Source organism: Penicillium digitatum, chromosome 1 (assembly GCF_016767815.1).
Source record: "Penicillium digitatum chromosome 1, complete sequence".
Taxonomy (NCBI): domain Eukaryota; kingdom Fungi; phylum Ascomycota; class Eurotiomycetes; order Eurotiales; family Aspergillaceae; genus Penicillium; species Penicillium digitatum.
The window spans coordinates 7,357,528-7,379,401 of NC_089384.1; the positions used below are offsets into that span (position 1 = coordinate 7,357,528).

The following is a 21,874-nucleotide window of genomic DNA, read 5'->3' on the forward strand; positions in this document are numbered from 1 at the left end:
TCGGAGTAAGGAAATGCACAGCAAAAGAACAAATGACAAAAGAAAAAGCTAAAAGACCGAACCCCAGTATAACACACGCAAATGCCAGGCAACAAAAAGACAGTGGTATATAGAGGTCAAGAAAAGGGACTTGAGCCGGAAGCCCGAGCTTATATAACAAGCCGGAGCTCACAGAAATAAAGCCAACTCCACACAGACGGGTCTGTAATTACAGCGGGGAATTGGAAGCACACCACGCTGTACCTGTTTCAGAATTGAGAGACAGGTCTAAGAATAAACGGTTCGTTTCAGGTGGATTCGGGGCTACGCCGCAGACAATCACCACCATGCCATGGCCTGGACACACTGGACCCAAACCAAATCACCATCAAATGGGCTGATGCTTCAAGAATCACAATGGTGTAATTTCCCCAGCGCAGCGCAGAGCGATAATATTGGCCAATGAGGAGCGGAAGAAGGAAGCGCCAGCCACTTGGCTTGGAAATGTTTCCTGCGTAGGGGAGTCCGGCGCTAAGAGGCCTCTTAGCGCTGCAGGTTGGAATGTTGAAACAGGGGGAAGATGAAAGAGAGATCGAACCCGTATAACTGGTAGAATACAGTTCAGCCTTCTGAAGGTGAAGAAAATCAAGTGAGAAGGATAAGAAGCGAATTCGAGGTTTTTTAAGAGATCAGCGCGGGGAGGACTTTTGGAAGATCACCAAAATTGGCGGTGATGCGGAGTGGAGCTGGGAGTGTTCAATCATCAGTGCTGATCTACTTCAAGTCGACCGTATTAGAATTGCATTACAAGAAAAAGAAAGAGAAAGGACAGAATGTGATCTCCGATTCTCACAGAACACGGTGTGGCTTGCGGTCCTCCGATGCTGCCCGTCATCGTGGTTCGTCGATCCCCCATGCAAGGTACAAGCACGCCCACTGAGATTAGTTAGATCTAGTAGATTGTTTTCAATCTCGATCATTAGTTGGAGGGGTGTGACGAACATTCACGTTGATCTGGAGTTGAGTCGATTCTCTGTACCATTGTCGATGTCAGTTCGCAGCTGCAAGGGCCCCAAGCTCTGATAGCGAATCACCGGGTTGTTCCCATTGGCCCTGGAGATTAAATAGAACCGAGCTATCAGGGACACGTCTGAGAATTCTCCACCTCGGCGGTTCCTGAGAGAAATCTTGGATATGTCATTTTCCGAGTTGGTCACAATAATGCGATTGGAAGAGAAGTTCCCCGTACTCCCTACAGCAAATAGAGGAAATATAACATGTACTTCGTAGCATCAGATTGAACAATTCTAAGCCTAAATATCGAACCCCGAAAAACTTCAAACCCCCGTAAATACCTAACACTCCCAATCTCGATCCAACCTCTTGTGAACGGCTCCAAGCACAGTCTTTAAAATCCCATACCCATCCAAGCATTCTCCAGCCCGATTTCTCCAAGGAACAGTATCAACAATATCTCTTAGATGTAAGGCATGGCACCGACTCCCAAGGTCTTTATCCAAAACCTCCAAGTACTGCCGAGCCATCTCATCATTCCCAATCTGAAAGAACTGAATCCCAACCTGCCATGGAATAGCACGACAAGAAGGTCCATCCAGTACCTGAGCCGTCTTAATGATAACGCTCTCCGCATCATCCGTAAACACCCCATCGGTAATTGTGATGATATTGATCGGCTTAACCAACAAGCCCGGGCCAGATGGGCCCTTTTGCGCTCGCCTCTCTGCCTCCTTTGCTTCCACCAACTTGGTATATGGGTCCAAAATTTCAAACAGACGACGACCAACTCCTGTTCCGCCAGAGGGTCTGACGGAGGAGAAGATCTCGCTCACACGTTGCGCGGTCCTGATGTTGTGATATCCACCGGCATCGAGTTTGGGGCATCGGCTGGGGCTGTAATTATAATTCAAGTTGGTGTTGGACTTGGACCGGTGATTGATAAAGTAGATGTCGATTCCCTCACTGTCGTATTTGGTGCAGACTGGCGTGATCGCTGCGAGGGCATCTTTGGCTTCGTTCCAAAGTTCGCCCCTCATGCTAGAGCTATCGTCTACCAAAAAGATTGTGTGAAATGTACCGAGGAAGGCGTACTGAGAATCGGGTTCCGGCTCTTCGGGAGCGCTGATTCTGATTGTGGGGATCACTGCGTCCACGTACGGTGGTGGAAGATTTGACGGCTGCTCTCCTAGGATGTTCGATGTATTGGAGCTATTGATGCGGCCTCGGGGCCATGATGGAAAATGTGCTGGTGTGATCACAGTGGTTCTTGCTATGGTGGATATCTCTGCTTTGCGGTCTTTGTGCTCTTTGCGCTCTTTGCGCTCTTTCCGATGGTTGGATGAGAGAGAGTGCCATAGAGATGTCTTTTCATGAGTGCCCATAGCGGGATATTGCATAAGTTGTAGATGAGTGCAGACGAGGACTATTTGCCTACTTAATTTTCAGTATCCTAGAGGCTATTCGAATGTCTTGAAATGGTTTAATCCAGACAAAGGATTTGAGCCAGGGAATACCTTCTTTATACCTAGGTATTTACGTCTGACATCTATAAGGGTCTCGGCTGTGAACCTCAGTATTCAAAGAATGGGTAGGATATGGCAGAGATGCTTGGACCAAGGCACACGTCTAACCAACAAGGATCCACCCCAAACACATGGTCAAGACACAAGTTTTTCAATCTCACAGTTAGCCCCCAAAGTATGTGTATGGCACAAAATGCTATCATGCATCACAAGGCATATATGTAGTTCACCTGCTGCGGCCCCAATGTAAATGATTGACATGGATCTTGAGGGGCAATGTTGCTCATTTGTGGATAAGCCCCCACCTTGGGAGACCCGGGCCACAGCTAGATAAAGTAAAGTCATTGAGCTTCAGTGTTACGTTTGAACTTCACCAATCATCCAAGTACCATTTCGGAGAGTTGGGAAACCACAGACAGGGTCCTTTGTAACTACTAGGGGCGGAGCAAACACAGCCCCACAGATGCAATCCTGGTGCACAGGGCGCACCGTAGTCTACTTCGGATGAACTGACTCCATTGTTACGGTTCTTTCGAGAAACTTTTTTTAGAAGCTGTGATCGACTTTGACAGAGGCTCTGATGTTTTTCTCTTTAATTTTTTTCTTTGTGACACGTCGTGAGTCATGATGAGATTCACAACAGAAGGTGCCCTAATCCGAACTATAACACAAAAGAAAATACACAAGTAAATAGACGTGTGTTAACGCTTTTAACATGGCGTAAGAAAAAAAAGAGAAAGAAAAGAAAAAAATAACTACATCAGTCGCTTGCCCCAAGACAAGTATCTCCCTAATGGGCTGATTGAACTACATTTCTCTCGCCAGATCAGGCGCACTGAACACTTCAGGAGTGTCTGCTTCGGTGACAGAAAGTAAAATTCCAGGATCAGCAGCGACTATATCCGCCACTGCCAATGCCAGGTCAATGCCTATTGAGTTTCCAATCATTTCCAGACACTTGACCACCCAGCGGCGCAGCCTATGTTGGGGGCTCTCAACAATCCCGGCGACAAACAGATGCCATAGGAGCACTAGACCCCCAATGTAACTTTCAGGTGGCGGGATATTAGACTCCTTATCTACCAGGTGGACGTTGAAATGAAATGGAACACTGCGACAGATCTCCACGGCCAACCGCCGGGTCGTTAATCGCAGCGTCCTGCATTGGACATGAAACTCTTCAGATAGCAAGGCCGAAGAGGAACTGTCGGATAGTTTTCGGACATGGGTAAGTATGATTTCGCCGACCAAGATTCGTGCGCTGCGGTATTGGTTCCACAAACTGCAAACCCAGAGGGAGGGGTACACGTGGTAGTGATCGTCGTAGGGCGATATACCTCGGAATTGCTTTTGGATGGCAAAGTCAAAGGGGGAGCTTATATGGGTGGTGTAGATAAGTTCGGGAGGAAGAGCTGCTAGCCAGGCAATTAAATTGGCTTCGATGGCCAACGCTGTTGTTAGGATTTCCCGCTCATTTTTATACTCATTGATGCGGATGTCTGCGCGAAGGTTCGATAGTTTGCCAATTATCATAACTAGTCGATTGCCGTGAGCTTGTGCTGGGTCAAGAAACATCGCGATTTCTGTGCAGTGGAGTAGCGATTCAGGCACTCGTTCGTCTCGTTGTAGGCAACTGATGATCTGTTAGGGAGTTAGCTTGAGATTGAAGGAGCGATTGACGACGCTCACAATCCGATACTGAAGATACAAAAAAAAGTGAAGACCGGCGTTGGTCTTAAGTTGATCAGTGCCCCGTAAATCGAGCAGGGCTGTTGCCCCATTGATATGGTTAGTCCAACCGTCAATATTTTCCGGGGCTCTTGATGTGATAATCTATAAGGCAGAGCGTCAGCGACAACCATCTGAGAGGACAAGAATGCAAAATCGCATACTTCGTATACGGCAAGCAGTGCGACAGCACTTAAAGTTTGAATTGTTTTCGCCTCCTCTATGTCGGCTAGAGAGGCATTAAGCAATCTCAAAGCGGATCCATACTCCCAATGGGCTACATCTTTAAGCGATGGTATCCCTCTTACTCGCGAGAGCATAGCCGTGGCAGTAGCAACCACACATGCCCTCATAGCTCTCTGACTCGTAGAGCCCCCGTTTTGCAAAAAAAAGGTGGAGATCATCTCACTAGTCCAGAAACTGCTGGGGATGGCATTGGATCGCAGGAGATAACAGACTGCTTCATACTTGGTGGCTTCGAGCTCATGTGACGGCTGGACCTCCAACGGGTAATTTCTGAGCTGTCGCATCAAGTAGACATGCTGTGGATCAGAGTTGAAATCAAAGTCTTGCTCCACCGGGAAACTGAGCCTAGACCGCAGAGTGTTCCCTTCTGGGATTGCAGTGCGACGCGACCGCTCTGCTTGTTTGTTCTTATGTGTCAAAGCCGCAACCGCCTTTCGGATTACTGATTTGCTTTCGTCACGAAACATTAACGCCAGCTGATCTCGATATCCGGGACAGTCCCGCTTGGCCCTGGTGCATTGTGAACAGGCCGGTTGGGCTTGGTCACACCGAATCTTCCTGGACCTGCACTCGCCACATCCTTTGCTTGGCTTGCCACAATATACCATATTCTGCACTTGATAAAGTATTGTACACTGTCCACGACTAGAAAAAAGAAGGAAGTGGTAAAGAAGATGTTGCTCAGCCCCGCGTTGTCTGGACGGCGCTTAACCGCTTCGGGTATGCTTTGCGAACCAACCCTTTCCATGTCGATCTTCCACATACTTCCCACAGGGTTGCCTTGGAGATACATAGTAAAAGATCTGATTTGGCCAGTAAACAAAAGGTGTGGGGGATAAGCTAGAACTAAAATCACCTCAGGCTTGTATCTGGGGCAATAAGAGGTGCCATATAATTTATATCCTTGACTGTCATGCTCCGAAACTGCGACCAGGTGTCCCTATGTTGTACTCAGCCTAGTTTATAATTTACACCTCATTGTGTGATATGACGATTGATCCCAGCAATGTGTCGGATTTAGATATTGATGACGAATTAGCTCTGATCATCATGTGAATTAGTGCAGCGAGCGAGAGCGAATGGCATTCACAACATGCCCTCAATTGATGTAGACTCCACCTAGCTGTAAAAGTATATACTGCATGAGTGCGGCCTTAACGACAGGAGATCTTAATGATCCCCAGGCCGATATTGAGGATTTTTGGTGGCTTTTTTTTTAAGAGGTCCTCTACAAAAGTGCTAAAAAGTGTAAACCATGCCGGGGAAATTTTCCGTGTATAATCAGGGATTGGATTGTTTTTCTGTTGCTCTTCATCCTCTAGGTCTTACACTTATCCAAAAAGCACGACAGAAAGGCTTATAACATGGATTTCCTTTTTTGTTGCATTTAACGTCGTAATCTCAAGACGCATCCATCTGTAGATACTTGCAGATATCATCCTGCTCGCTTTGGTGGAGACTCAATCTGAGCATCGTCCTGGTTCACCCGCTTCTTGTTTCTCCTAAAGTGTCCGCTGGAGTCCGAATCCTGTTGTAGAAACCCACCTGTACCGGTTCCATCATCATGCCATTCGCTAAATTCCCACTGGACTGAAGTCGATTGTTCAACACTGCGTCCCATGCCACGCTGGGCACGCATCAAACGACCTAAACGGCTCCCTTCTACCATCTCTTCAAACCAAGGGATCCCCCCAGTTCTGCCGTGCTGTAGACTCCTTGAAATATCCGCAAAATCCTTAGATAGCGGAGCAATTGCCGAAGATGAAGCGGTTTCGGAGGCTGGCGCTATCTCGGATGAGGTGAAGATACCTGCGGGGGGAGTTTCCTCGTCAAAGTCCCGAGGAAGCAATCCTAGATCATCCAATGCGCGTTGGTCATCCACTAGCAGACTTCCAATCGTGACAGACAGGAAGTTAGACTCTTCGAGGGGCTCCTCTGTCCAGAATGTCAAGGGTGTACCGCAGTAGCCACAGAAGACACGCTGGGTTTGAGGTGCATGGCGGGGCGAATGAATGCGGCGAATAGAAGAGTGTGATTCATCTGGGAAGAAGGACCGAGTGTGGGATTGGTACCAACCAAGAGGCACTCTTAGCCACGCCGAAAGAGGTGTGCCGTGAAATCGACCTAGGGTTCGAGATCAGCCGGGGGATCGACAAGCTTCACTTGGATATACCCACGATTGTCTCGGCTGCTGTCGAAGTACACTTCGGCGTGAGTTGTTACATCATCCGGGATATGAATTTGGTATTCGTTTCGGCCACAAGAGCATGAGCCGCGGAGCGGATTGAAGGCCATGGTAGTACAAGAGCTACCACGGCGTTGGTAACTTCGCAAGGTTTGGGGCTAGATAGATGGTTATAGATTGGAGATTAGCGACCTGACACTCGTTTTGTCTGCAATAAATCTCAATAGAGAGGGGTGGTAATCTTAGATAGCAAATTGGACTAGGATCATCCAGAACGCGAAAGCAAAATTGATATGAAAAAAAAGAAAAAGCAAGTGTTCTGTGGACTCGCTCTATGACGTTTAGAGGTTGCCAAGGCCCGTTCCCGGCCTCCAGGTTTACACTCCGCAATGGCCGTTGGCCTTATCGCTTCCTATCGCCCTCCCGCGTCTCTCGGCTTCCTCTCTCTCCCTTCCAAATTCTCCTATTGCCTACCGATTACAGTCGCCTCCCCCCTCTATGCCTTACCTCTTCGAACACTCAGAACAATAGTGTTAGCCATCCAAGCCATCCAATCGAAACTGCGAGCCCCGAACCCTGCATACCCTCGGCGCATCTACCCTACGCCCTCAGTTTCTCTCAAAATCCTCCAGTCATCAAGCACCACGATGAATCCAGAGGATGACCACGATCGGTCGTCCTCGACACCAAATGGGACATCTAAGCAGGGATTAGCCCAGGACAAGGACAAACCTCGTCTTACCGATCAAGAAAAAAAAAGCAATCACATTGCCTCGGAGCAAAAGCGACGCGCAGCCATTCGCGAAGGCTTCGATCGCCTGACAGAACTGGTGCCCGGTCTAGAGGGACAGGGCCGGAGTGAGAGCATTGTTCTGCAGAAGACCGTGGATTTTATCCATGTGAAGCTACAAGAACGTCACGATCTTATCGCAGAGATCGAGAGCAAAGGCGGCCGAGTGGACGACTCTTTCCGCCCAACGTGATCCTATTTCTCCCGGCATCTCATGGAGCTTTGAATCGGTATCCTGCGGCCTTTGTTCTCCTCCGCTGGTCAATACGAGGGTTCTGGGGCTGCAGTCCGAGCGATTCTTCTCAAATCTTGGACTACATAACTCTATACCCACACTAATGCTTTCTTTTTCTTGTCTATCTATTTGACCCCTACATTACGAACGAGATCTTGAAAATGATCAATTGCAGAGCATCCTCGTTGCCTCACAGATCTGGTCTCCACATATGATTTTGATGTCTATCACGCATCCTCCACCGCATTTAGTGGAGTGAACGACTATCAATACGATGCCACACACTTTCTGCTCCTAGTCTTCCTACTAATTTTGACTATTGTACATTGAAGCTTTTTGCCTGTTTTGTTTCTGCTCCTATGTACCAGAATGTACATGGTCACGGCTGTTGCTGCGAAGCAACCGGGCGTTTTATCTTTCCCAATGGCTAGCCTGAGATCAAGTTCTTTTCAGCTCTGACTGAGCACCCGTATTGCCATGCTCGTTTCTAATCAAAACCAGAATTGTTTGGCCGAGCTGTACTTAGGTCGCATCACGTGAACAGAGCTACGGAGAATAATTGCAGTCATGCAGTTTCTAGGTAGCCAACCAGATTGTGAGAATATGTCCTGTGTGTTCGGGCAGTTAGACCAAGTAGTTAATCAATGCAGCGGTGGCGAAAGTGGTATCTGAACATGGACTGCACATGTATTTTAGGGGTCGCAACAGCCATTACATCGAGAGATACCAGAGAGCTTCGGCTTACCGCCTGGCATCTGCCTGAGAAACCGAGCCCCTTCAAGTTGAAGCTGACGCAGACTATACACTCTACACAACCGCAACATTCAAGAATTTGAACACTCAGGATCCTCAATTGAATATCTTTGCACACCCTTGCAGGATCAATCGACTGCACACAAAGACCAGTTGCCTCGAAAAACGAACGGAAAGAGCACCTGATTCCCCGCAGCGCCTCGCTGCCCGCAATTCCCAAAACCCACGTCCAAAACACCGGACAAACGCCAAATCACCCAACATGACAGACTCCAAAGAAGCCTTTCTGTCCCACATAGAAGAATTTGACACCACTGAGTCCGACCCACCCCCAGCCTACGAAACACCTCTCTTGAAAGTTAACCGCGGGGCACCTCTTCCACGCCCGCCACCCCTCGATCTCCCAGTCCTGAACAGCCTCCGCAGCCAGCGCGTAATCCTCGCCTCGCAGTCACCACGCCGAAAGCAAATAATCTCCTTCCTGGGCCTCCCGAACATAGAAATCATTCCCTCGAACGCCTCAGAAGATCTACCAAAAAGCCTAAGCCCATTCGAGTATGTGCTAGCAACAGCAACGAAAAAGGCCCATGCTGTCTATGAAAAAGAAACCAACGACGAGACCAAGAGAGAGCCAGCCTTAATCCTAGCCGCAGACACGGTCGTCGTCGACCCGTCCACCGGCTCGATCCTCGAAAAGCCTCGCTCCGAAGCACACCACATGGCTATGCTGCGCTCGCTACGTGATGCCCGAAACCACAAGGTCTATACGGCGCTTGTGGCTATGGCTCCTTTGGCTAGTGCGCGGGACCCGGGGTATGCCATTGAGAGTACCGTTGAGGAGACATCGGTGCGGTTTGATATCGATGTTACGGATGAGTTGATTATGGCTTATGTGCGTACGCGTGAGGGCGCGGATAAAGCCGGTGGCTATGGGTTGCAGGGGCTTGGGTCTATTCTTGTTGAGAAGATTGATGGCAGTTATGACAATGTGATTGGGTTGCCGCTCAAGGCGACGCTCAGAGTTATTGAAACTGTCATGCTGAAGGCGGATGATGACAAGGGGCTGCCTGGGGATGGCGAGGAGAGTGAGGATGAGGAATGAAGGGGTTGTCAGGATGAGGGTTTATGATGTCTTGTCTGTCTTTCTCTTTGTATCATCATGCCTCTGTGAAAGATAGAACAAAAAGGATTAGGACTCAGATGATGGGTGAGTGGGAAAACCGTGATCGATGTATATCCTACCAATAGAGTACCGTGTAGATAGTGCAGGGAGAGTCTGACTGCAGATCTACGTTATGTACAGAAAGAAACCAAAAACCAAGAGTGTCTTCTCGTACAAGGGTTACTTTCCGATCTTTTTTCTGTCGCTTAGAAACAACCCGAACAGCAGGAATCCGGCACCAATCAATCGATTTGGCCTGAGAGACAAAGGAAAAACAATCAGCGACATATACAGAGGCGGAACGGAACGCCTGGGTAGACCAGAATCAAATCGGTAATCAGGGGGAGAAAAGGAAAAAGAAAGACTTCATGTCTGGAAAAAACAAAAGAACCACAGCAGCACTCTATGCCGTCCAGATACGACGCAGAGCCTCAGTCACACCGACGTCGTTCGTCTCAAATTCATATAGGCCAACGGCGGTGGTGAGTGTGAATGCGCGCAGGAGCCAGTTACAGGTGGTGCGGAATTTGGGCACACGGGAAGGAGGGAAGTAATCGACAATGGCGGCCCTGGGTAGAAAGATGTTAGATAAAGATTTCCGGAAGATCTGGGGTAGATCTGAGGGGAATGGCGGGATAACGTGGGGAGGCTCTTACTGGAATCCAATGTGCGAGTGGGCGACAATCAGAGAGCACAGGATGGCGTCCATGACGGGGTTGAGGGAGCCAGCGGCGAAGGGAGCGAAGGTGAGAGGGACCAGACCGACGCAGACCAGTCTGAGAAAGATGTTAGTCGGTGTTTTCTCCACGCATGCCGAGGTTATCGGAAAATGTTGCATTGATCGGCATTGTAGTGTGCAAAGGGTAGTACAAACCTCTCAAAAGACCAGTGGTAGCTGCCCTCGGAAGGGTGGGTTGCAGGAATGGGAGCAGGGTCGTTCACTGTCCAGATAGGTTAATATCAAGGGCCTCAGGGAGAGCGGTTTTGCGATTCGATGGGAGGCTTTTTTTTTGGCGCGCTGAGAGCAACGGAGACTGACTATCTCCGCAAAATCCAGGCAGTTTCGTACTTAATGCTATCAAAAAGCGAGGGGAGGGTCGAAATAGGAAGGGCGTGGAAATCACATACTGGTTCCCTGAATAGACTCTGTATCGCGAAAATCAGGTTAGCAACTGCTCCTACGCCACACTCAATAGATCTCCCCCTTGGCAATTTGTCAAAATGTCAACAAACGTCATGGCAGGCTTCTACTTACGGGGCAACGGAGGCAGGATCTGCTTCTTAGCGGAGGCGTGGAAAGCGACGACCTGCGACACGCCGACATTTTTCTGAAGGAAAGGCGCCCGGGAGGCGAGAGTCTGTCGCAGCAGAGTTGAGCGTCCGAGTGAAGCCATTGTGAGTGGAGAGTATGATTGTGAAGAAGCAGAAACACCGTTCGAACACAAGCGGATGAAGTTGGAGGCCTCGGGAGTCCGACTCGGTATGTCATCCTTTTATGGGCTCTTTGATTGGTCCATGGCTGTTCCGCCCAGCCGAAATTGGCCGATGGCCCTTGTGAGAAACATTTAGCCCTACAGTTACCATCTTCCCTTCTATTTTTGTAGCATATAGGTTGTAGAGTTGTTGGTTACAGACTAATTTGTAATTGGAAGTTCGTCTTCTATTAGGTGTAACGTTGGTTCGATTTGACTATTTTGAGAGATATTTGTTGAACGAAATACAGCGTACTTTTCCACTAGACCATAACAAAAACCAAGGTTCCTGTTTATGGCCTAGGGAGGCCGTATTTTGAGGTTTGCCAATATTCATTATATCCCTACATTCATGTACTAAAGAATCCTAACCGAGGTGTTGAATGCATCCAATGTTTCAACAAAGAGTCAATGCGCCATGCATCTCGTTATTTCATGAGTCTCGTAAAAACACTTAGAACTTCAGGACAGCCTTGCCCAAGTTCTTGCCGTAGAAGATGCCAACTAAGCCCTCGGCAGCGTTGTCAATGCCAACAGTTTCGTGGATGAGCACCTTGAACGAGCCATCCTTGATCCACTTCTGCACTTTCTCCTGGTGTTCCTTGGAGTAAACATCGGCAAAGCCCTTGTCAGTGACGATGAAGCCGCGCATAGTAATACGCTTGACGAGGACATTGTTGATTTTCTTGATGGGGTAAGGGTCAGAGTTGTACTGGGAGATCAGACCGCAGACAACAACACGACCGAAGTTGTTCATGGCATCAAGGGCGGCATCGAGGTGCTCTCCACCGACGTTCTCGTAGTAAATGTCAATACCCTCGGGAGCGAGGCGAGCAAGAGCATCGGCGGGCTTCTCGGTCTTGTAGTTGAAGCCGCCGTCGAAGTTGAGAGTCTTGGTGATGTACTCGAGCTTCTCGTCCGAGCCGACGGATCCAATGACGCGCAGACCCTCGTGCTTGGCGAGCTGGCCGACCAGCTGGCCGACGGCTCCACTGGCAGCGGAGACGAAAATGGTCTCACCCTTCTTGGGCTTTCCAATCTCGTACAAAGATGAGTATGCGGTCAAACCGGGCATGCCCAGGGGACCCAGGAAGACACGAATGTCCTCGATGCCGAGGGGGTTGTCAAGCTTTTGGATGCGGACCAGTTCCTGCTCGCCGAAGGCGATGTACTCCTGGATTGGAACCTGACCAATGACCAGGTCACCTTCCTTGTAAGTGGCGTTATTGGAGCGCACGATCTTGCCAATGGTACGGCTGTCAATGGGCTTATCGAGAGTGAAGGCGGGGGCGTACGACTTGGCCTCGGCGGAACGCATACGGCCACGCATGTAGGGGTCGAAGCTGGTGTAGAGGGATTGCATTACGACACCATTGTCGGGAGCGGCAACGCTGGCATCATAAGCGGCAGTCTCGACGACCACGTGCTCCCCGGGGACGGGGTATCCCTGGGGGATCTTCTTGAAAACGAGAGTCTTGTTGACGGACATATTGTAGCTGTGTGGTAGGAAAGATAAAGATGGGAGGTAGCAATTTCCCGAAGTATGGCGGGAACTCTTTATATGACTGAGCTGTTCATCATAGCGGGGCTGTACCGAGGATCAAATACAGTCCCTTTTTTCCAGGTTTGTCTTTTCAATTACAAACCAGATGGATCCCGGAGAAGCTTCTCAAGATGGTGATTCTCCAAATGATGGACTCCACTTTGCTGCAGTTCCTACTTTGACATGCATAATTCAATTCCCATACTCCGAGCATATGTTGTACATTCAACAGGTGTACGACGAACACATCACGGTGGCAACGGTACCAGGTTTTTTTTTTTACAAAACAGTGGGGAACGGATGGATTGAAGACAACTCAGGCCGACGGAGACAGCCATTTTAGGTAGGAAAACCGTGACCCATCTCAACAAAATGTAATAATTGTTGATTAATATACACCCCGATGAAAATGCTGATTGTTAAGCATCGGAGCAGCTGGCCGTTTTAGGATAAAGCGGATAATGAGATGGTGTGATGTATATTTCGGACCTGTGTTGGATACTTTATACAAAGTATCCAACACCATTCTTGTTTTGCCATAAAGACATTCACATTATTGGATTGGAAAATTATGCATTAAGTAAATGAGTAAATAGTCATTGCTGGAATATGCACCTCCGTTCTGGGCCCTGAAATGCACGGAACTGAATGCACCTAACCACACCTAGGGATAACCTAGGCCTTGCCAGCGAGTGCGCCAGCAGCCTTTTCAATAAAGTAGTGCTTACCCTTGATCATCTTGACCATAAAGCTGAAAGGCACAAACCCGAAAATCTGACCCGTACCACCAGCTTCACCAACGGGTACAACCATCAAGATGCTGCTGCCCTGGTCATAGGTCTTGATAGCAGTGCCGCCTACAATGGCGGCTTTGAGGTTGGCTGCCGCCACATGCGCTTGCTCCGTGGCCTTAAAACTGAGACGCATCGAGTTATTGGTGATATCGCCAGCAGCAAAGATAGGCAGAGTTGACCCTTCAGTCGATTGAATACGCATCTCTTTGTTCACTGTCACCCAGCCATCTTTATCCAGGAACTGAGCTGGAATAAAGCTGTTGTTGGGTGTCGCACCGGTAGTGGGGATGTACAGGTCAGCCGAAAGCTTGTCTCCGCCTTCCAGTGAGACGGTCCAGTTGGAGCTATCGTCGGCCGGAGTTTCGACTCCAACGACTTGCTTCGAGGTCACAACCTTGACCTTCTTCTGTTCTAGCAGCTTGCGTGCGGCAGAGCTGGCGGATGGTTTGAGCATCGGGAGCACACGATCTGTCGCTGAGATAATCGTGATAGAGACCTTGCCGGCATTGCCACTTTGTTCCACTGCCTCAGCAAGCTCACCAGCCAACTCAACACCAATAGGGCCTGCACCGCCAATTACGATCTCCTTCGCCCCAGCAATTTGTTCCTGTGCCGACTCGATCAGCTGCTTCATGTCATTGTGGTTCGACTGCTTGAATGGGATGGAGGTGCCGGTGAGTGAGCCAGTAGTGGCAGATGTAGTGCTGCCCGATGCGATCACGAGGTAATCATATGATATGGTCTTGCGTTCGCCCTCGTTGGGGGTCACAGAGACCGACTTGGCAGCGATGTCGATGGCAGTTGCAACTCCAGGAAGGAACTCGAACGCGTCGGCCCGGTAGCCTGCGAAAGCATCCTTGATTGGGAGCAAGTACTGCTCCGGGCGGAAGGCCTTGGGTTTGGCGACGATACGTGGGGCGGCAACGTTCCAATAGAAGCTGGTTGAGGGATTGATCAGCACAACCTTAGCATCAGGCACGTCACGAAGCACAGAGTGAGCAATATGAAGGCCCGCAAACGAGCCTCCAATGATGACTATATCGATAGGAGCCATGATATAGAGTCGAGAAGTGGACAAGGGTAAGTTTCTTGTTTTGATTTTGATGAAAGGGACGGGATGTCTTATATGTGACAAATTGAATCTTATCTCCGCGCGTACATGCAGGGTCAGCAGTAGGCCTGGGATACATATGTTTTCCGCTGTCAACCTCTAGCGCCATATTGAAAAAAAAGAGCGTTAGTTGGTGAATTTTCCATTTCCATATCTACCTCAATCCTGACCAACCCCATTGTCTGCCCTTATGGTAATTTGCTTTAATTGGTTCACCATCTCTGAGATTTGGACTGAACCTTGGATTCTGTTTGTGTTTGGCCTGTTTGGTCTGTTTGCTGTGTTTGCCACAAATGTTCACTTGCTCCTATCTCGGGATGTTGTCTATCGATAAGGATCATGTGACTCCGTAATTATTTTTGCGCTTCTCCTTGCAACGCCCCAAGTGCAATTTGTATCTTCATCATCTCCTCATCCAAAAAATTTCCGCTAGCATTACATCATGATGCTTGGAACAGTTCGCCGATTCGGCGTTTCACATGCACTGCGCGCTACTGCGCCTCGCTCAGTCTCAACACGCTTGGCTCAGCCACCGAAATGGCAGGCTCCTTCGAACCTCTCATCTCTTGCTGCAACCAGATCGCTTCATTCCTCTTACCCGAGGCTGTCTGTGGCTACTGTGGAGGCAATTGTCAAAGAGACTGAGTCCTACAAGCCTGCGATAATCACAGAGTTTTCCGACCTGGCGGCGGAGAATCTCATTCACAACAAGATTATCAAGAACATCATTCAACCTGACCGGATGAATCTTAAGACTATGACTGAGGTGCAGTCTCTTACTCTGAATGAGATTGTCAAGGGCGATGATATGTAAGTTTGAGTTGACAGATTAGTGACATTGATTGGTCCGCTAACCCGCGAAACTTTTTCCCAGCCTTGCCCAGGCCAAAACAGGTACCGGCAAGACGCTTGCTTTCCTTGTACCCACACTTCAGAACATTTTGAATGACCCTACTGTCGACGTGTCCAAGGTTGGCCGTCGCTCAGTCAGAACTGCTCCCTCGGAAATTCGTGCTCTTATTATCTCTCCTACCCGCGAACTCGCGGAACAGATCGCAGTTGAGGCTAAAAAAGTTGCATTTGGCACTGGTCTTATTGTCCAGACTGCTGTAGGCGGTACGCAGAAGCGTGCCGGTCTTGCCAAGATCCAACAGGAGGGATGCCATCTGCTAATCGGTACCCCGGGACGTCTCAAGGATATCCTCTCGGACCCTTGGACTGGTGTCTCTGCCCCCAAGCTGAACACTCTGATCCTCGATGAGGCAGACCGTCTGCTGGACCAGGGTTTTGCTCCTGATGTTGAAGAGATCCAATCAATGCTTCCCGACCCCACAAAAGTGGACCGCCAAACACTCATGTTCTCGGCCACCGTTCCCAGAGAAGTTATGCAGATGGTTCGTCAGACCCTAAAGCCAAACTTCAAACACGTCAATACCGTTCGTGAAGACGAAGTTCCAACCCACCACAGGGTGCCCCAGAAGCTTGTCTACACACGCGGTCTTGAGAACAGCCTGCCCGCCCTTCTCGAGCTTGCTCAGAATTGGCAAACGCGTCGGGATAATGGCGAGCAGCTGCGACCTTTCAAGGCCATCGCCTACTTTAATTCCACTGCTGAGACTAAGGTTTCCGCTGATGCTTTTAACGCCATTGCTCGGTCTTCGGAGTTCCGCCAGTCCTCCATGGGTAACATGAGAATGCTCGAGATTAACTCGCGTCTCACACAGGCTCTCCGCACTCGCAGCGCAGACAACTTCCGCAGGGCTCGCGAGGGTATCTTGTTTTCCTCAGACGTGACTGCTCGTGGTATGGATTTCCCGGACGTCACTCACGTCGTCCAAATTGGTGTCCCTCGGGACCGTGAGACTTACATTCACCGCCTCGGCCGCACAGCTCGTGCTGGCAAGGAAGGTGAAGGCTGGCTGTTTATGCACCGGGCCGAACAAGATGTCTACAGGAAGCGCCTGGGCCGTCTCCCATTGAATGTTGACACATCTTTGCAATCTGCTGATGCAGACCTTTCCCAACCTTTCTCCAACGACACACAAGTTGGCAAGATTGTTAACCAGATCAGCGAGGGTCTGGCCCAGTGTGACGGTGCTACCAAGGTCAAATCCTACATGGGCCAACTCGGTACCACCACTGGAAACTTCAACAGCAAGAGAGAGGCCATCCAGGCACTCAACCAGATGTTCACCGTGGGATACAACATGCAGACCCTCCCCGAGCTCAGCCCTAGATTGATGCAGCAAATGGGTCTTAACCGAATCGACGGTGTCAGCGCAGGAGATGGCACCCGCCAGCGACGCGAGGGTGGCTTCTCCCGCGGTGGTGACCGAGGAAGCCGCGGTGGCTTCTCTCGCGGTGGCGACCGTGGTGAGCGTAGTGGTTTCTCTCGCGGTGGTGACCGTGGCGGTTTCTCTCGTGGCGGTGACCGTAGCGAGCGCAGTGGCTTCTCCCGTGGTGGTGACCGTGGCGAGCGCAGTGGTTTCTCCCGCGGTGGTGACCGTGGCGGCTTCTCTCGTGGCGGTGACCGTAGTGACCGCTCGTCTCGTCCTCGCCGCTCTTACGACGATTCCTTCGGCGAGGACTCTTTCCGGTTTTAAGTTTGGGTTGAATGAGAGATCAACTCTTGTCAGCCATGCTGGCAACTCTAATCTGTCTGGCATTTCCAACGGATAGCAAGGATGCTGTTCGGTGAGACCAAAACAGCGAAAAGCGAAAAGATGAAGCAACCATTCTGGCATTGGGCGGCGTTCTCCCATCTCTTTTTGAGGACTGACTTTGTACTATACACCCCTGGGTGCTCTGTGTTTCTAATTAAGACTTCTCTCCTCTTTGTCTTATACTCTACTTGGTTGTTCTGTGGGATTCTTTTGTGGATACGAAGATCTGACTTTCACGATTGAATTCATGTACGATATCTTCTATTTATTTGCCATTATTCTAAATAGGACTCAATTTTGATCTTGACCCAACATCCTTCTACCGAAACAGCATGTTGATAAACAGATGAAGATTTAACCGCCTCTACTAATATCCATTTTCGAGACATCTAAACCGTCGGATATGGAACAAAACGGGAACCTTGTATCAGAGGTCCCAAGTTAATCGTAAAATGCACGAAGAAATAGTCATTCGTGGGTACAGAAAAAAAGAAACTTCAAACAGAAAAGAAACGATGCACTTTAATCACGGGCAATCATGTGTTCTCTGGCAGGACCAGTACCGATCCACTTGACAGGAACACCACCAATCTCACGCTCAATGAACTCAACGTAAGCACGAGCATTAGCAGGCAGATCCTCATAGCGCTGAACACCCATAGTGTTCGACTTCCATCCGGCCAGAGTAACATACTCCACCTGAATCTTCTCGACAACATGAGGATCCGCAGGGAAAGTACCAGTAGTGCGCTTTCCATCCGGCAAGATATAAGCGACACCAACCTTAATCTCATCAAAATCATCAAGGATATCAAGCTTGGTCAAGTTCAGCGCGGTGTAGTGGTTGATAGCGTGGGAGTAACGGCACAGGACAAGATCCAACCAGCCACAGCGACGACGACGGCCCGTAGTTACGCCAAACTCACGTCCAACCTGCTGCAGCTTCTCGCCAACTTCATTGAGCTGTTCACTGGGGAAAGGTCCAGAGCCAACACGCGTCGTGTAAGCCTTGACCACGCCGATCACGGACTTGATGCTGGCAGGGTTCAGGGCAAGTGCTTGCACGGCTCCGCCCAGACCGGTTGATGACGAGGTCACGTATGGGTATGTGCCGTGGTCAAGGTCGAGCATGAGGGCGTTGGCGCCTTCGACCAACGTGTTAGGCGAGTTCTTGTGCTCCTGCAGGAACTCGAGCTGGTCGACGATGTAGGGCTTCAGGAGTTTGCGGTATTCCTAAAGATTGTCAGCGATATGAGTTTTGATCATTTGAACGAACAGATAAAAACCAGGGTCCATTTGGACTATCGTGCCATGGAATTTTCTTGTCATTCCTTGACGGTCTGAAGAAATGACCGGATTTCATGCGTACCTTGAACCGCGTAATCTCCTCCTCGACATCGTATGCTAGATCCCCGAACCGTGTGCGGTATGAGGTGTCCAAAGTGCGCAGCTTACGCTCGAAGGTAGCCTCGTCCAGGATCTCGCCGACGCGGACACCGCGGCGTGCGGCCTTGTCGCTGTAGCAGGGACCGATACCCTTTCCGGTGGTGCCGACCTTGCGGCCACCGAGACCCTTCTCCTCGAGACCGTCGACGACAGAGTGCAGGTCGAAGCAGACGTGTGCGCGGTCAGAGACGAAGATGCGTTGGGCGGCACCCTTCAGGCCCTTGGCCTCGATAGCGGCCAGCTCCTTGAAGAAGCTGGGGACGTGGAAGACGGTGCCGGCGCCGATCAAGTTGATACATTTTGGCGAGACAAGACCAGAGGGAAGGATGTGGAAGTCGTAAGTGACGTTCTCGTGGACAATGGTGTGGCCGGCATCTGTATCCAATAGAAAAAGGTCGGTTGGTCAGTCACGGTCGAGCCTCGGGGATGGCCCGTTTGAAAACTTCAACAGATCGCAGTAGAGGGAATGCAAAGCAAGTTGGACGTACTGTGTCCGCCGGCTGCACGGCAGCAAAGTGTCGCATCCTGAGACAGCACGTCTGTGATCTTCCCCTTTCCTGTTTATTCGTTAGTATGTCCAAAGTCTCTGTCGAATTTCGTTCCTGTTACCTTCATCTCCCCATTGACTTCCTAAAACGATTGAAACCATGATTGCACGCTTGAAAAAGTCACAAATTCCGACTTATGCACGATCAATTGCTTTGGATGGTGGGGTAGGATCGAAGGCAAAAGAGAATACGTCTGGAGCCGATAGCGGGGCCAAGATCAGGTTTGCTCGTCTGAGTTTTCTGGGCAAATCGACTAACGATGCTGATATTAGGGATTTGTAGTTGGATATGCAATCAATCTATACTTTACTGACCTAGCGTTTTTTTTACCAATTTAATCTCTTTTCTCAGTGAGTCAGACCAATTTTCCGCAAACTCCCGCCGTCACAGATCCGGCGGGGTGGCGGAGCTTGGTTGCAGCCTTGGTGCCCTGGTGCCTTGGTGCCTTGGTGCCTTGGTGCCCTGTTTCCGGGATGCCGTGATCTTGCAGCATGAGGCCGCAAGGGTTAGGGCAAGGGCTCCAATATATCCCATGCGTTTCGCATTGTATATTGTCATATTGCATATATATACCAATACACCTTATACAAAAAGAGTTTTTCGACAAATGGTCATTCGTAGACGAAATAGGCCGAGCCTTGGCCTTGATGTTACTGCAGTGTACGGACTCTTACGGCCCCCAGTGGGAATCTGCATGATGCGTAATGTCAACATAGAGATCAAAAAGCGAAATGCCACGTTCTAATTTTCGGTCAGGAATGTGCGGGATCCTCTTACTATCCAAAAATCAATCCAGAGCGTTTAAACTATCCACATATCTCGTGTCAGAAACTCGATTCAGTCGGAACTAGAAGGAACAAACCCCTAAAGTGACAGGCAAAGGTTGGATGACATTCAGGGTCGCTAGCACCCACAAATTTAATGAGAAATACACTAATCGGTGTTTAATTGTGGAAGCATTAACACACATTTTGATATGTAGTTAGATAGAGATTGCTACTCGGGTGTTCTGATCTGGAAAGAATTCATGTCTTGCATAGTGTTATAAAATTCTGAGCGATGGTGCAAATAGTGGATTTCTGTCAATGCCGTCGTGTGACAGACCAAAGGACCTATCATTCATGGGTTCCAAGGCCAAACGCGGTCCTGAAGTTAGGGCTCAGTCACTAGCATATTTCTCGTTATTTTCACAGCCCTCATGCCTTCCCTTCTAGTATCAAAGCCAAATTCATCTTTGAGATACTGTCTTAGGTCTTCCGGCATCGGTAGCTTCTCTGGCATTTGAACTTGAAATTTAACCTAGCTTGGTATGGCTCTCCCCAATTTACCTGCCAAGCTGCCTCGGTTTTTTGGCACCTTGGCTGGTGCCTGTAAAAGTTTGAGGGCTGCATGCTGGTAGGCCAAAGCCACCTATCTATCTCCAGGTAGGTTCAAATAGCAAATAGGAAAATCCGCAGAGTTGGTAGATGGGACTGGTTGCTAAGAAGCATGGTTGGCAATGGTAGTGATTGGAAGCCAAGACAGAAAATTATCTCAGGGGAAGTATGGAGGAGGTTATGGAGATCCTCTAACCAAATATGTACAGAAGTTGGTATGGGCCTCTTTTATCCTTTGTATGTCTCTAGTGGTGTAGACTTACATTTGACGCGCTATTTTAGGCCCTTCTAGTTGTTGTTACTTCGGATAGTTTACACTTGTCAATCCTCTCTTTAGGATTTTGTAGAGATCCGAGGCACTGAGTCTCATTCTGATGATATTTGAAAAGACGCATCTCGATATCGGGCTGAGCCAGCTTCTCACTAAGGTCGATGGTGAGGGTTTTAAGAGAAGAGAGGGTCACTCTATGAGGTCCAGGCTGTTTTTTATAGACTTATTAGAACTCATCTTGCTAATCGGCTTCAATGGGGTATTCCTAACATCTGTACTTGTGCCCCCTGTACCAGGTTGTGTTTGTAGACTCTGCTTGTGAGTATCTAGATTTAGTTCCTGCCTTTTTTGAACCTCGAGGAATTTAGATGGTGAGGATTTCCGGCGCTTCTTATTCTTCTTTTCCTTCCTTCGGTCGTCTTATATTGCCTCTCAGGCACGTGGTGTGGGTTTTTCCCAAGAATCTCCTATTCACTTTGCCATTTTCAAGAGCTGATCTTACATCTTCCTGCTTTTCGTGGGTATTGACGCGAGGAATTCGGGGAGGGGTGTAGGTCTGTTGAGTAAATCGCCTCGAGTGAGCCCCAGGTACTTTGAGTAACCTCTTCAAACATCTCAAACTACTCATTGGACGCTTGCGCCTTAGGGTGTCTTTGGGGGTGAGGTTCTTCGTCCTTGCGGTCTTCTAGATCTTCCCAGACGAAGTGTTCTAGGGTTGCGTTCACGGTCAGAGCTTTGTCCGCCCCAGACTCAAGGTCATGGACTTCTTCGGTCTGTGATAGCTTTTCCAGGGGATAGGGAGGGAATGGTGGTTTCCGCATGGCATGTAAGCCCGAGATGCGATTTGATGGGAGAAGCCCTGGGGGTTATCTCTTGATGACTACATTATCACCATGAGATGTATTCATAATTTGGTGGGAATCATGATTCAAATCTTGTTTCAAAGCTTGATTTTTGACAAGGGAAGCAGCACACCTGTACAGCGACTGTAGGGGTATGACAAGACGTATGTGGTATTCCGGTAGACCATGA

General features: G+C 49.3%; 11 protein-coding genes across 11 annotated transcripts; 3 read left to right on the plus strand and 8 right to left on the minus strand.

Annotated features, from left to right (window-relative positions):
- Positions 1-1,334: 1,334 nt before the first annotated feature.
- On the minus strand, positions 1,335-2,378 carry Pdw03_4891 (von Willebrand factor, type A; the record flags this gene model as incomplete). Its single annotated transcript, XM_014675212.2, has 1 exon — positions 1,335-2,378. One exon carries the CDS (start codon positions 2,376-2,378, stop codon positions 1,335-1,337), a length of 1,044 nt encoding a protein of 347 aa, XP_014530698.2.
- Positions 2,379-3,326: 948 nt separating this feature from the next.
- On the minus strand, positions 3,327-4,960 carry Pdw03_4892 (Fungal transcriptional regulatory protein, N-terminal; the record flags this gene model as incomplete). The annotated part of the gene is made up of 5 exons (XM_066100857.1): positions 3,327-4,160; positions 4,209-4,352; positions 4,412-4,476; positions 4,556-4,606; positions 4,657-4,960. The coding sequence occupies 5 exons, from the start codon at positions 4,958-4,960 to the stop codon at positions 3,327-3,329; spliced, it is 1,398 nt and encodes a 465-aa protein (XP_065956257.1).
- A 968-nt stretch (positions 4,961-5,928) lies between these two features.
- On the minus strand, positions 5,929-6,788 carry Pdw03_4893 (Glutathione-dependent formaldehyde-activating enzyme/centromere protein V; the record flags this gene model as incomplete). The annotated part of the gene is made up of 2 exons (XM_014675210.1): positions 5,929-6,617; positions 6,671-6,788. The coding sequence occupies 2 exons, from the start codon at positions 6,786-6,788 to the stop codon at positions 5,929-5,931; spliced, it is 807 nt and encodes a 268-aa protein (XP_014530696.1).
- A 279-nt stretch (positions 6,789-7,067) lies between these two features.
- Pdw03_4894 (Helix-loop-helix DNA-binding) lies at positions 7,068-7,661 on the plus strand (the record flags this gene model as incomplete). The annotated part of the gene is made up of 1 exon (XM_014675209.1): positions 7,068-7,661. The coding sequence occupies one exon, from the start codon at positions 7,068-7,070 to the stop codon at positions 7,659-7,661; it is 594 nt and encodes a 197-aa protein (XP_014530695.1).
- A 1,057-nt stretch (positions 7,662-8,718) lies between these two features.
- On the plus strand, positions 8,719-9,558 carry Pdw03_4895 (Acetylserotonin methytransferase-like protein (ASMTL), putative; the record flags this gene model as incomplete). The annotated part of the gene is made up of 1 exon (XM_014675208.1): positions 8,719-9,558. One exon carries the CDS (start codon positions 8,719-8,721, stop codon positions 9,556-9,558), a length of 840 nt encoding a protein of 279 aa, XP_014530694.1.
- A 463-nt stretch (positions 9,559-10,021) lies between these two features.
- Pdw03_4896 (Succinate dehydrogenase subunit CybS, putative) lies at positions 10,022-11,012 on the minus strand (the record flags this gene model as incomplete). Its single annotated transcript, XM_014675207.1, has 5 exons — positions 10,022-10,187; positions 10,275-10,394; positions 10,493-10,559; positions 10,747-10,764; positions 10,874-11,012. The coding sequence occupies 5 exons, from the start codon at positions 11,010-11,012 to the stop codon at positions 10,022-10,024; spliced, it is 510 nt and encodes a 169-aa protein (XP_014530693.1).
- A 532-nt stretch (positions 11,013-11,544) lies between these two features.
- On the minus strand, positions 11,545-12,579 carry Pdw03_4897 (Oxidoreductase, zinc-binding dehydrogenase family, putative; the record flags this gene model as incomplete). Its single annotated transcript, XM_014675206.1, has 1 exon — positions 11,545-12,579. The coding sequence occupies one exon, from the start codon at positions 12,577-12,579 to the stop codon at positions 11,545-11,547; it is 1,035 nt and encodes a 344-aa protein (XP_014530692.1).
- A 729-nt stretch (positions 12,580-13,308) lies between these two features.
- Positions 13,309-14,481, minus strand: Pdw03_4898 (Apoptosis-inducing factor, putative; the record flags this gene model as incomplete). The annotated part of the gene is made up of 1 exon (XM_014675205.1): positions 13,309-14,481. One exon carries the CDS (start codon positions 14,479-14,481, stop codon positions 13,309-13,311), a length of 1,173 nt encoding a protein of 390 aa, XP_014530691.1.
- A 499-nt stretch (positions 14,482-14,980) lies between these two features.
- Pdw03_4899 (ATP-dependent RNA helicase mss116, mitochondrial) lies at positions 14,981-17,141 on the plus strand (the record flags this gene model as incomplete). Its single annotated transcript, XM_014675204.1, has 2 exons — positions 14,981-15,348; positions 15,413-17,141. 2 exons carry the CDS (start codon positions 14,981-14,983, stop codon positions 17,139-17,141), a joined length of 2,097 nt encoding a protein of 698 aa, XP_014530690.1.
- Positions 17,142-17,723: 582 nt separating this feature from the next.
- On the minus strand, positions 17,724-19,296 carry Pdw03_4900 (Adenylosuccinate synthetase; the record flags this gene model as incomplete). The annotated part of the gene is made up of 4 exons (XM_014675203.1): positions 17,724-18,434; positions 18,571-19,022; positions 19,136-19,204; positions 19,257-19,296. 4 exons carry the CDS (start codon positions 19,294-19,296, stop codon positions 17,724-17,726), a joined length of 1,272 nt encoding a protein of 423 aa, XP_014530689.1.
- Positions 19,297-21,462: 2,166 nt separating this feature from the next.
- On the minus strand, positions 21,463-21,663 carry Pdw03_4901 (uncharacterized protein; the record flags this gene model as incomplete). Its single annotated transcript, XM_066100858.1, has 1 exon — positions 21,463-21,663. One exon carries the CDS (start codon positions 21,661-21,663, stop codon positions 21,463-21,465), a length of 201 nt encoding a protein of 66 aa, XP_065956258.1.
- Between the last annotated feature and the right edge of the window lie 211 nt (positions 21,664-21,874).